The 13,714-nt window shown below is 37.6% G+C and overlaps 1 protein-coding gene across 1 annotated transcript in view; it reads right to left on the bottom strand.

The window, feature by feature from the left end:
- The window catches only part of CFH (complement factor H), a 27,826-nt gene extending 14,112 nt beyond the window's left edge, over positions 1-13,714 (bottom strand). Inside the window, exons 1-7 of the mRNA XM_053985767.1 lie at positions 13,583-13,714; positions 9,621-9,806; positions 7,705-7,810; positions 6,924-7,000; positions 5,028-5,222; positions 2,672-2,842; positions 1,042-1,221 (exon numbers count right to left, since the gene is read on the bottom strand). Coding sequence (XP_053841742.1) covers positions 1,042-1,221; positions 2,672-2,842; positions 5,028-5,222; positions 6,924-7,000; positions 7,705-7,810; positions 9,621-9,806; positions 13,583-13,643 — 976 coding nt within the window. The 5' untranslated portion in view covers positions 13,644-13,714. The remainder of the gene's footprint in view (positions 1-1,041; positions 1,222-2,671; positions 2,843-5,027; positions 5,223-6,923; positions 7,001-7,704; positions 7,811-9,620; positions 9,807-13,582) is intronic.

The following is a 13,714-nucleotide window of genomic DNA, read 5'->3' as shown; positions in this document are numbered from 1 at the left end:
GAGATGACTCCTGCCAACTCCATTTATAAATGTTGGGCTCCTGCACCAAAAGCTCTTCCTGGCTATTTTTGTTTTTATTTTAAAGCTGGAGCATTTTAATTTTCCTCTCTTGGTTCCACAAAAGAACTAACCCTTTCCAGGGAAAAGTCCAGGATAGAAGGAGTAGATTCTCAGAAGCTTCCATTCAAGTTTACCCAGGTTCCTTCCGAAATGTTCTGACCCAGAGCCTACATGCCAGGGCAGAGCAGACCATTCAATAATGACTGAAGTGGGCTCAGAATGACACCTGAATTTTAGAACCCAACTGATACAGAGAAAACATTAACTCAGATACTGAAAGAGCATGTTCCACAAATAGCTCTAATCATCCAAAGCTTCCTTTACAAGACTGATTTAATCAGGGTTTCTCTCACATTCAAAGTTTTATTCTCAGTGACCAAGGATGAAAGAGTGTTAAATTATGAAACTACCTGCTAATTTATATATTTAATTTTTTTATACTCTGCCTACTGGGCAAAGCTACCATTGCACTTATGGGAAGTTTAAGAAAGATCTCATTAACCATCAAGAATACCGTGCTTTGTTATGTGATAGGCTATAAAATAGATAAAATCCTGTGACTGTCCGTAACATCAAATTACAAGTAAAAATCTAGAGCTGTGATACTACAAGGTAAGGTATCTTCCAATCATTACCTGTGGTTTGGCTACTTTAAACTCCCCCTGTCCTCTAATCCTGACTGGGATGCTATTCCTCAGGTGGAGCCCAAACCTTCCTGAGAGTGAGCTGACTATAGCACATTTTAACAGATTTGCAAATACAGTAAGATGTAATACGTGTGTTAATAAACACAATGGAAATGTGGATTACACCATTGTTTTTATAGGTGATTTTTCTAAACCATCAAATTAATCTTTACAGTACAAAGAAAAAATAAGCAACTGACATATCTAATGCTCCTCAAATTTTGCTCTTAACTTCTTTTCTCTGAGATACTTCCAACAATTCCACATTGTAACTTTATTCATGAGAGCTACTTACGGACACAAGCTGGATCAGGCACCCAGCCATTCTTGGTGCATTCAGCTGTGGTTCTGCCAGTCATCACTTTGAAATGATACCCATCATCACACTCTACTGTGATTGTATTACCCACTCTGTACTTGTCTTTTTGAGGTCTAAAGTTCCCAGAGGAAATTACTGGAGGAGAGCATACAATTTCTAAATAAAAAACAGGAAAAAAAAAGAATAATATGTTTAAATGTATTGCATAAGTTCTTGTTTTCATAGTATATTGGCCATAAGTGCATAAAATTGTTAAAAAGAGGTTTCTTAGGAATGTATGGTTCTGTAAGAGAAGAGTGACAGCTGTTACTGATTTTATGTTAATTAGAAGATTAAAACTTAATTGCAAAGAGAATGGTTAGAGAGAGAAGTGGAAGCCATCAAACCGAACCTAATTTTTTCCTGTAGATCTGCAGCTGGGTTTTCCTGGGCTCGTTTATGGACACTGTCCCAAAGGAGGGCAGTTTCACTGGCAGGTCCTAAATGCAGAAATAATTATACTTGACTAGGAACTGATCATTCAAAGGTTGTGTGATTAAGATTAATATCCTTCTCTGACACTGGAAGTATTTCAACAATTGAAAAAGGTCAAGAGTCTTATTACAAAAAACTCAAGATATCTTCATGCCCAGAGAAGTCAGGCTAACAGATTTATAAATCAGAATCTGTCTTTTGGGGCTTTTTTGTGTCTTCTTCCAGTTCAGAAAACATCACCAACACCCTCAGGGCTGGGAGGGGATGACTTTAAGGTAACTGCAGGTTGGTGCTGCTGTGGAGTGAGGGTGGGTGAATCAGTTTTCACACATGCCCTGCTGAATCCTCTAGGTCCAGTGATGAGCCCAGTAGGATCCAGAACAACTATCTGAGTACACCCCAAGTACCAGGGCCCAGCATACGAGTGTCTAGAAGAATGTTTTTTTTGGCACTCCTCAAAAGCAGTATGTTGTTAAACTGTAGGCAATGCATATTAATTAATAACATTACTAATCTTGAATCAGAAAGGTCAAAAACTGAGTGGGCCTCAGACTGACAACAAGTCTTTATTTCTAAAGGAGTCTTTCTGGAAGAGGTCCCAGGAAGGTGGGTGGTGCATAAAATCCTATCATGTTGCCCCGTTGCCAACATTTTTTTTCCAGTTTCAAGATTTTGGCAATTTCTTGAAGAAAATTCAAGGCACTGATAAATTCCCCAAAATGTCATCAAACTGTTCCAGTTGGGATATGACATGCATATTCGGAGATTTAAATACAGCCTTTAAGTGCTGTAATTGAATGAAACTAAAGTAAAATCCATGACCCAGAGGTCTGATGTCAAACAGGACTAGCCTCAGGAATTATGGATTTGTCACATGAACTGCTCAGAAGGCATTTGAGAGTTAAAAACAAATAGAGAGTTTTAGCATTGCATATATATTAATTTGTAGAGATTCACAATAAGATTCTGGTTTTGCTACTGCTCTTCATGGAAAACTCTTATCCAGTTCTTTGGTGCCCTCAGCACTTAATCCTTACAGTCTTCATGGATATTGGATGTGGATGAATTTATTAATCCCTAAAATTACTTCCAAACCCAACTAAAGTGGAAAACCACTTTAGGCAAGACTGACCAGCGCAATAGGGAGGTGGATTCCATCCCGATTCAGTGCACAGTGCATCTGCTCTGTTCCCATATTTGTATCCTTCTTTACAGAAAAACTGCATTAGTTCATTTTCCTTGTAAGACTCCCTCGGAGAACGGACATATCCATTAGGGATTTCTGGCACGGCACAGATAATTTCTGAAATTGAAACAGACAAAAATCCAGGTATTTTAATTTTTATTTGTTAAGAATAAATTTCTGTGACAATAAAATTTAGGGGTTTTTTTTTGTTTGTTTGTTTGGTTTTTTGGGTTTTTTTTTTGAGGGGGTGTAGGGGGGTTAATTTGAATTCACAAAAACTTTGCCATTTGGAAGCTGTTTGGAACTTATTTGAGCACGTACTTGATTCTAGGTTCCAGGTGGTGTAATGTGGTGTAGCACAGCTTCAATGGCAAATTGGTTCATGAGACAGATTTCAGAACTTTGGACTTTATTTGACTTAGAAGCAAGAGATAAGGCAGAAGACATTCCAAAATAAGACACTAGGCTAGCTGAAATTTAGGATTTTCTAATTTTCAGATAATTTCTTTGTAATTTCCAACAAACCTAATGTGCTCTCAGAGCCAGTAGGTTATTAGTTAAATCATGACATCAAAAAGAGAAAAGAATTTAATGTATCTGGAAAATTGACACGAGAATGCTTAATATCTATAAAAGAACATCAATGTTCCCAGTTCCTTGCCAAACCAAATAAAACCACCAAAATCTTGCAGTTTCCTAAAAATGCATTAATAAAGTCAGAAGATATTAAAAGTTTTGTTTCCTAGGTCACAGAACAGGACACCACAGAGTTGTCTTGGATTCTTTTACTAAATTTACTTTGTGTTTAAAATTAAATATAGCTCACAGGAACTGTCATTGTTTAATGAAATTCACAATATTCTGGAAATATTACAACCATAAATGTTTAATTCCATTTCATGCTGTACAAAATACAATAAATAGGGGTTTCAAAGCAGCAAAATGCAGCACTGGAATTGTTAACAAACCATAAATGTATTTGCCATCCTGTGTATTCTGCCCTTCTAAACACATACTTCATGATCAAATAACATAGAATTAATCTAAGAAACTTGATGTTCTGAATATTTAAATGTTTGTACCCTGACAATCCAATCCCATCCATTCTTTGTTCAGGAACTGGGAGGAATAACCCCATCCACCAGTATCAGCTGCAGGCAGGGCAGCATGGGATTGACTGGCTGAAAAGCAGTTTTGCAGAAAAAAAAGTAGGTGGTCCTGATGGACAAGTTGGACAGGGGCCAGCAATGGGCCTTTGCAGCAAAAAAAAACCACCCTGGGCTCCCCTGGGAAAAGTGCTGCCAGCAGGCCAAAGGAGGTGATGCTGCTCCTCTACATCTCTCCAGTTTGGAACTCCCAGTAGAGGAAAGATCGGGACATACTGGAGCAGCTCCAGTAAGGGACAGGAAGATAATTAAGGACTTGGAAAAACTGACAGATGGAGAGAGGTTTAAGTGAGTTTGGAGTAACGAAGGCTTGGGGGAGGAGGGACAGTCTTTTTCACATGAGTCAATTCCTGGCTCCAGTGGGGCAGGCAGAAGCAAATATGATGGAACTGGACATTTCTCATTCTCACTGGCCACCAGCCATACAGTGAGAAGCAACGGGCACCAATTGAAATACAGGAAATGTCACTTCTAAATTTTTACTAAAGAGAGTTCAACCACTGCAGTGGGTTACCCAGAGAAACCGTGGATCTCCATCCTTGGAGATATCAAAAGCTGACTGAACATGTTTTTGAGCAACTTGCCCCAGCTAATTGCTTTGAGAGACCTTCAGAAGTCCCACACCACCTCACTGATTCTGGGGTTCTGTAAAAACTAAACACGAACCTTCAAACTTTTCCAAACACATCAGTGTGAGGAAAGAAAAATCTAACTTGTTTTTGTTTTGTATTCTATATACCCTAAGAATTAAAATCCTACTTGTTAATTAAACTTGGTTCACACAGATTCATAGTTGTTCCTGATTGCTTTGGTTAAATCAACACTGAAGTGGTTGACTCTTATGCAAACATAGCAAAGAATTTGACTGCAGCCTGGCAAAACATACTTGTAGCTTGTAGGAAAAACATGGAACAAACAGATGGTCTATTATCCTTATATTAGTGTCCATTACGATTATATTTCTCTTTCTTATCTTACTTTTTCATATATGCACTGGAGATTGTTTACAGACAAACCAAGCTTAATTGCTGCAAGATAAAGTGAAAACTTTGTGGCTTCCCATATGGTAACCACAATTTAGGAGTCTGTGAGAACAAAGCTTCTTAATGACACACAGTAAAGAGTGTCCTTTTTACCTTTGCACTGAGGCACATTGTTACTCCATTCTCCATTAGCAGAGCAAACAATTTCTTTGGCTCCAACAAGCTTGTGTTTTGCATTACATTCAAAATTTACAACCTGGCCAAAGGAATATTCTTGGCCTAGCTCAAATGCACCAGTCATAATTATCCTTCCATTTTCAGGTTCTTGTACAGGTAAACACTTTATCACTAGAAAAACAAAACAAGGAAAGGAAAAAAAAAAGGTAATTTTGAGGTCTAGTCTGTAAAATAAGCTGACACACAAAAAAAAGTTAAAATACAGAAAAGTCACTGTAATTTCCTTACACATTTAAAAAATATACACTCTAGCTACGTATTGAGATACCATTTGCAGCAAGTGTAATACAAAGCCCTAAGCAAAAAGACAGAGCATCCACTGAATTAGATGACCTCACCCAATGTAAATTATCCTGCATTCTATGGATGGTTAGCTAAGCCTTGACTGACACCATTAAAATTTGCCAAAATCAGTTGACTTTGTTTAAAGTTGTGCCAAAGTGAGTTTGCTATGGACAGTTTGCTATCTGGAACAGTGCTGCATTGCACACTGCCTACAACAGTGTGTAGTTATTAACTAAAATTCTATTTCAGTTCTATTAACTAAAATTCTAATTCTAATTCTAATTCAGTTATTAACAAAAATTCTAATTAAGGATATAAGAGCAATTATATTACTAAAGTAAACAAACACAGTGGCAGACATGAATTAGAGCTCTTGTACCTCCCAATTATGTACCTGCAGAAAAAAAAAGAATTAACTTATGTCATCAGATATGTCTTACTAAGGGGGAAAATGACTATCAAAGCTCATTCTTAGATGCTTACATGAATATTACTGAGCAGGTACAAAAGTGGACTCTGTTTTGTTTACCAAAGCTACTTCTCTCTGACATTTGCCATCTTAAAAGTCATCTGCCTTTTCCATGAGCTCATATTCTGTCTCATGGGTTCTTCACATTTAAGACACTCTACAAATTCTTTATTTCAGTGAAAACTCAACCATGACAGAAAAAACTTAGGAGCACTTTGAAACTGAAGTATCTTGGTGAGACATGACAAAGAATGTTGGAAACCCTTGCTCCATATAGTGCAGACAGACCTCAACACCTGAGTGCCCTCAAATTCCAGTAAACTAAATGCAAAGTACCTAAATCCACAGAAATATTAAACCACAGGCAATAAACTCTAGTCAAGATATCAGCTTAAATTTGTTCTTAGAGACCCTTTCCTGACATCAGATGCTTAACCCAAACAAAAATGTCACTGCTACACACATATGTTAAAATAATGCCGTTAAAAATGATCCCTGTGAAGAGCAGGAACCTTATTTTCATGATCATACAGGCTTGAAACTGGTGAAAAGGTTTCTAAAACCATAATCTAAGCCATCCAGTCTATTAAGTCTTGATGTCTGTGTCCTCCTTGCTCTCACTCTTGCTTACTGAATGTCTTCCACATTAGTATGCTAATAGGGAGACCCTCATGAAATCTTAATACTTCGAATGTTCACAAGGATGGAGGAGGAAAATAGTTAAAGAAACACACATGCCTTCACACTGGTTGGAAACTCATCATCCCAAATGCCATTTGCAACCATGTTTTGCAGGCAGCTACTGTGTCAGGGCTTTTGGGTGAGGCAGAGCTTTAAGCCAGTCTGGAAGTGACAGGACTCCGCTTTGTGAAGGGCTCTTAACAAAAGCTCATTGGACTGAAGGAGCTAAGACATCACTGTAAGAGCTTCTCTGCTCCCTAACTTGAATTTAAACATAGGTGAATTAATACTAGTAAAGCAATCACAGACTATTTTAGATAGTATCAGACAGATAAAAAGACAGTTTAATAGAAAATTTAATGTCAAACTCCATTTACCTTCACAGTGAGGGATGTCATTGCTCCATCCATCTGCCTGACACTCACGGTAATTCCTTTGGCTGAGCATCTGGTATCTTACCAAATAAAAAGCAAAAAGTGCTAAAATACAGTTTTGTTATGTGACAGAAACAACAGTGCTGCTGTTTTTGAAGCAAAGGAAGATGGCTTCAGGCGTTCCAGCATAGTAAAACCAAAATGTAACAGCACTGAGTAGTTTTTTACCTGCATTTTCCCTGCATGCTTTCTTTTAATTGCATATGGAAAAATATCAAATCAAATCAGAGAGTAGGAAGGAATAAGGAAGAAGGCTTCTCCACTACAGAGACAGCAAGCTTGGCTACATAACAAATGCACTCAGAGGAAGGACAGCTACTCTGAAATGACAGTGAGGAACTGAAGGGATTAAGGAGAATATTGATTTTTGAACTCTTTGTGGAGCTCAGGCTAGATTCCAGTAACATATGAACTGCAAAAGTATGGCTAAAGCACTGTACCAAAAATTATTTGCCTTTCAGGAGGAAAATATCCAGACACAGGCACAATACCATGTATTTGACTTGCTGCAGTTTTCACTGGAGAAGATGGATAGAGAATTTCTTTCAAGCATTCAGTGAAGACGCGTTAGTGAGTCTGCCAGAAATGTCTTCCTTCAAACATTTTTTACAACACATAAGCAAGCATTAAATATTAGTAAGCTGTATTGCAGAGAACAAATGTATAACTGACAGTATAATTAACACCTTATGTTAATTCCCATATTGAATTAAATGAGTATTACCCATCATTACATCTGTACTCAACTCTGGCACCAAAAACAAATTCACTTCCACTGGTAAGTTCAAAGAAACCAAACTCAGTGTCTCCAGGATGTCCACAGGGCTTATCTGGTTGAAAATAAAAGGAAAAAATCCTTACTTATACCATGCATAGGAAAGTGAAAATGAGAAAGACAGCATTTTTCCAGTGATTAGTAGTGAGTATGGATCTTTTGGGGCTTTCAAAAATTCAGAAATGTTCAGCATAAGTTTGATTAACATTTCCTTTTTATCACTATTTTCATAATTTTCAATGATAACATACTGGAGTATGCTTATTTAAAAAAAAACCAACCAACCAAACGAAACCAACCTACCTAAAAAACAAACCCCAAACCAACAAAGCCCCCCAAAAAACCAACAACCCCCAAAAAACAAATTAGCATGTTTTAGTCTTTTAAAAAGGCTGAACTCATATTCAGTTTTATGACAAATTTATGGCAATTTTCATACAATTTGTGACATAATTGGCACCAAAGCCTCCAGAAGAGAATCCATTCATGATCAGAAATGACATTTCCTCAGTCTGCTGGGGATTGTGCTGAGTGAAGTGAGGCGACCTAAAGCCACAGGAGTAATTTTGGTCCTTAGTGCCTGCTGCTCAAAGCTCCCCACAGGATTTTCCTTTTGGCCTGGCCCTAGCTCTTTGCCTTGGATTCCCAAAAGAGTGGCAAAGATGAACACTCTCACTCATCTTCTGCTCTCATAACATGGACTGCAAAATAAACTGCAGAGCTGAAACCTATTACCCCTCCTCGGCAGAAACCTTTCCTGATTCTTGTCAAGCAAGGCAGTTTAATTCTTGGGGCCTAACAACATCCTCTGCTTTTACCAACGAAGATGTGTTTGAGCAGGCCCTAAACCTGCTGCAGTGGAATTTAGAGAAAATGGAAACTCCTGATCAATGTTTCTGTCTTCTGTCCTGCCAAGGGACCGTGTTCCCCCAGGCTGAGCAGAGCATCCCCTCCTCTGTCCCCACGGGCTCCTTGCCGGTGGCAGCAGCTGCTCACTGGGTGGCAGCATTTGCTAAAACATGCTGCAAACCAAATTCTGGATAGGCCCGTGTTCCCTCACTAGTTACACAACGAAATCTAAACACTGAGACAGAGACTAAGTCAAAAATGTAAAAAAAGCTACTAGTGACTTATTAATTCTTACTCACAGTGTGCATCAATCTCTGTTTGAACAACACCCAGGACTTATATTTATATTCTCAAATCAAATATTTATATTGTACTAGTAAAAATTTTGTATACACAATCATAATCCCTTGTTTCAAAAATTCCTTTGTGTTTAAAGCTCATTTATTACAGAAAAGAAGTATCTACTGACTAATGATAACAAACTTCAATTTCTTCAGTAATGAATTCTGTATGAGGGTGTGAGATGCTTGAAAACTCTCAGCACAGTATGCTAGAGATAATAAATAGCAGCTCTCAGCCTAATTGTGAAATACAGCTTAAAAGAAAAGGCAGGGAAAAATAATTTCCCACTTGCAAGAAATGATATCTTTCATAGAAATAGTTGAATAAGCTGTCTCTTGACTCACATTCAGAAACTAGATTTGTGCTTTATCCTGCTTAGACTAAAAATTTTTGAAAGCAAGATTCTAAGAACTTAATCATTGATTTTAATAATGTAAATTGGGTTAATAAGCCTGGTCTAGAATAAGATCTTCTGTAAATAAAAAAATAAATCCTTTGATCTGGAGAAAAGAAACTTAAAGTTCCCTTATGTACGCATCCTTTTTAAGGTGATATTTTAAAGAGTGCAGAAACAAGTAATTTACGAGCAAAGGTACAATTTCACATTGATATCACTGGCAAGGAATATGGTCTGCCAGATCAAATGTCTGCAGATAGTTTGCATAAATACTCACTTCTGCATTCTGTCACTGGGGTCAGCTGCTTCCATGCTCCATCAATGCACTGAAATGCAATTCTTCCAATTTTTATATATCCGGGCCGACAATTGTATGTCGCTTGAGTCCCATGTGGATAGGGAGGGTTGTCCCATCTTTTAGTAGGCACTTCTTTTATCCTTCTAGGAGGAGGTTCTTCACAAGCTAAAATTTTTAAATAAAAACATCGGTGACTGAAGTACCTACTACAAACACCAAAACAATCTTGCAATAGGAAATGCAGCAAGAAATCCTGGGGCCACTTGTGATCAGCGTGTTTTCTACTGAATCAGCACAAAACAGGAAAGTGACAAGGATCCACATTTTGTAGGAATGTGACTAGAGATTTAGAAGGACACAGGAACAGCCAGGTGCCAAGGAACCACCCAGGACAGTGGTTCATGAAACAGATTTTACTTACGCAGCCTGAGAGGAGATCAGTGCACTGGTTCTGACCGCAGGCACCTCCTGCCCTTCCATCTGCAGGAGCTGCTCCAGGCCTGTCCTTCCACTGCCACAGAGAACAACTCTGTGCACTCTGGAGGTTCCTTTCAAACTGTTTTCTTCTCCACCCACCACTACCTTTACTGACATTAGTTCACATGTCATTTGATTAAGTTCTGCCAAGCCTTCTCTCATCACATTTACACTGCCTAAACTTCCTCTCCAGGCTCGGATCACCTGATATTCCAAAACTTATTTCCTCTTGCTACTTACAAGTTCCTTATTACACAGTATAATTAATTCTGGGTATTCACTCTGACCTTTAGCTTCCAAGCGTTTTGACTCAGTTTGGGGAGTGGATAGTGGTGTCTGGTATTTCTTATTAGCTCAATATTATACAGTTCTTGCCCAAAAGCTCCTTTCTGGGCCTTCTTTAGTGCACATGAAATGTACAGCCACGTCCATATGAACTACAACAAATGAACCTGAATTAATTTTATTAAGAAGTTCCTCAACAGCTTGAGAATAAGTCAGACAAAAGAGGAAAGAAGCAAATGCTGGAAAACTGCTAATGAAAGACTAAATGATTTTGTCAAGAAATAATTTCCCTAATGTCAGTGACTAATTTTCGGTGCTTGGGTGACTAAAATGTACACATTTTGGAAGCTGAACAGAGTAACAGAGTCTGAACAGCCTAGCTAATTAAATGCAAGGAACTCTGTTTTCCATCTGAACATTAAAGGTGAGCATTCATCAGGAATAAATAAAACAAGCCCCGAGGAATAAAGCCTTGGAAAAGGAATGCAATCTCTGTATAGAAAGTAAATGGGATAAGAAATGTCCACCAGGGAAAGAAATCCTTTGGTCAGTAGATGCTTTATTCAGCAGAGACCTGGCACAAATGTCCTCTCCCCACTTTAGCTGTAAGGCCATGGGTTTGAGAAAAGAGCAGTATTCTCACTGAAATCTTCCTATGGGTTGTCCAGGTGCTGCCTGGAAATAGGACAATGGGAAAAATCTTCGGGATCTTTCCTCATGTGAGGGATGTGGAGTTCAAGCTCACTGAATTGCACTGCAGAAAAGACACCACATTATTAAGTAGCTGCTGTGGAAGAAGGTGTATTTTATCTGCACACTTTGTGTTAGGAATCCCCAAGTGTGGAAAGTGAGTTTTACTTGAGTTTACACACCCTTGAGAAGTCATTTGTTGCATTTCAGTCAGGGGAGTACTGACCAAATTAGAGGCATAATTTTATAAAATGGTTTTAAAATGGAAAAAAAAAAAAGATTTGTTGCAAAGAAAAAAGCATGTAATTTGAAACTGTATAATTTGAAAATAATGTTAAATTTGAGCTTCAATAACTTTAGTTTGGCTGTTTCAAGTAGCCAGAAGGATTAGACAAGCTTTGACAATACTGCTGATGTGCTAAAGAAGAGTGTGCCCACACTCATTTTTTCCAATTACTTTGATAATATTCTCCCTCCTATGAATGATTACATCTGAATAAAAATTATCGTTTCTGTGCACTAGAGGGTACTAGGCTGCTCTAAAAAATGTAGGGGAGGCTTTTTTTAGCAAGAAAAAGATTCAAATTTTAACAACATTTTTTGCAAAATGTAGGAATAAGCAAAATTAACAGGAATCCTCTAGCTGGTTCTTTCAAATGTGTTAAAAATTGTTAGTTTACCCAAAACGTTCTTTTCAATGGCAAGAAAAAGAATGTTTCTAACTCCACATATTTCTAATTATACCTTGTTTGAATTGGCACTTTCAGTTTGCAAGCTGAGAGCACACACTGAAATCTAGAATTTAAAAAACAGGTTATTGAGTATAGTGACAGCTTCTCTATTCCTCCCTCTGAATTGTATCGTATTTTTATTGTCTGTTGTGCAGCATGCAGCCTCTTAACTCTTTCTTGCTTACATTAAACCCCCCCTCCCTGTGATGAAAGATCATCTCCTTAGTCTCTTCACCATTACTAAGATTTGCTGGGTCTCACGTTTTATCTCAACTCTTCCCCACTCTTGCCCTGATGTTAAACTGTGTGTTACCATCAAGTGTCAGAGTATGTATATGTGTATATATATATATATATATGTGTGTGTGTGTGTGTATGCAGTTTCTTAGTGGCTTGAGGTGAAGAGATCTGCTGGCAGGTTGTATTTCAAAACAATATTAATTCCATCAGGCACTCACCAATACTGGAGGGTTTTATTTCTATATTAAAAAGCATGCACAGAATGGATACCTTCAAATTCCTTACTGACAGACCAGGAGAGCTGGAATTACTCATTCAGTATTTACATGTGACTTGACCTCAGTTAGAAATAGCTCAAGCTGCTTTTTTGCCAACAATATGCTGGTAGCAGGTTCTAAAAAGTACAAGCACAATTACAAATCCAGGTGCAAGTGGCTTTCAGTCCTTGTGCAAAACCCAGCTCTCAGAAGACTTTTCACAACTCTCACAGACTTTCAGCATGAAGCTTAAACAAGAATCCTGCATGACCCATGGTAATAGTTGTCCTGGATAAATCAAATTTTGCTGAATTCACATTTCTTTCCCTGACCTAAAGAAAGCATTGTGAAAACAAAGTGCAAATTCAGGCAAACTTTAGTTTCAAATTCCAGCACTTTTCTGCACTTCTTTGCAAACAAATTAGACTATTAATTGCTTTGAGGCAATATTTATTTATATTTAATTAGGATAGGACATTCCTTTAATTTCCTGATTTTTCAGTTTTTTGAAGTAAAATACATTGGATCTTTTTGATTAATAAGGTCTTCATAACTTTCAACTAAAATTAAAACCATCCTGAGCCAAGCAAAGACATACTAGCTCAAAACCACACAGTACCCTCTGCACAACACTCTATGCCAAGAAACTAAGACATAAAGCAAACAAATTAAAAAACTAAGGATATACTAATTAATATAATCACAAACCAAGAAAAATACATTGAACAGAGAAACAGAAAACATCAGCGGTTTCTGAAAAGATACATAGCTCCCTCTTTAAACATGAAAAAAGCATACCTGTATATATTTATCTCCTTTCCTAGACTAAACCAGTCAGTCAATAGATATATTAGAAGATTTTCAGTCAATGTAGTAATCACTCATGTTCCTCAGATCACCTTACGGGTTATTCCAGACAGAAACAAAATATTCCATAAATGCACATTTCCATTTTAATCTACCAGCTGCTTCCTGGTTTTAGATATTAGAATAACTAGCAAACATAATTAATAGAAAATTAGCTGTCTGGCTCCAGTTTATAGTGATATAAACCATTTGAAAAGTTGGGCAACAGATTAATAACAGCAAAATAAATAGGTGGAAGTAATCCTATGACAGGACACTAAATACTAAAGGTGCTAAATGCTGCCAGAAGAAATGTCAATTATTGTGAGAAGTTCATGAAAAAACCTACAATGCCTTTGCATATTGCTTTAGTTACCACCTTCACATACACTCTAAGAGAGGAGTTAAAGCTTACCTCTTTCTGCAGTACAATGCATCCAACACAAGAGCAGAGCTGCATAGCCCAGGAACGACATTATAGAGATTCAAAACCTCAGCAAACACATCCAGTATTGTAGCCTACTTTTTTTTCATTCCTTTGTGTTAT

The sequence above is a fragment of the Vidua macroura genome, chromosome 9 (genome assembly GCF_024509145.1).
Source record: "Vidua macroura isolate BioBank_ID:100142 chromosome 9, ASM2450914v1, whole genome shotgun sequence".
Lineage (NCBI taxonomy): Eukaryota > Metazoa > Chordata > Aves > Passeriformes > Viduidae > Vidua > Vidua macroura.
This window is presented reverse-complemented; position numbering and strand designations above follow the sequence as displayed.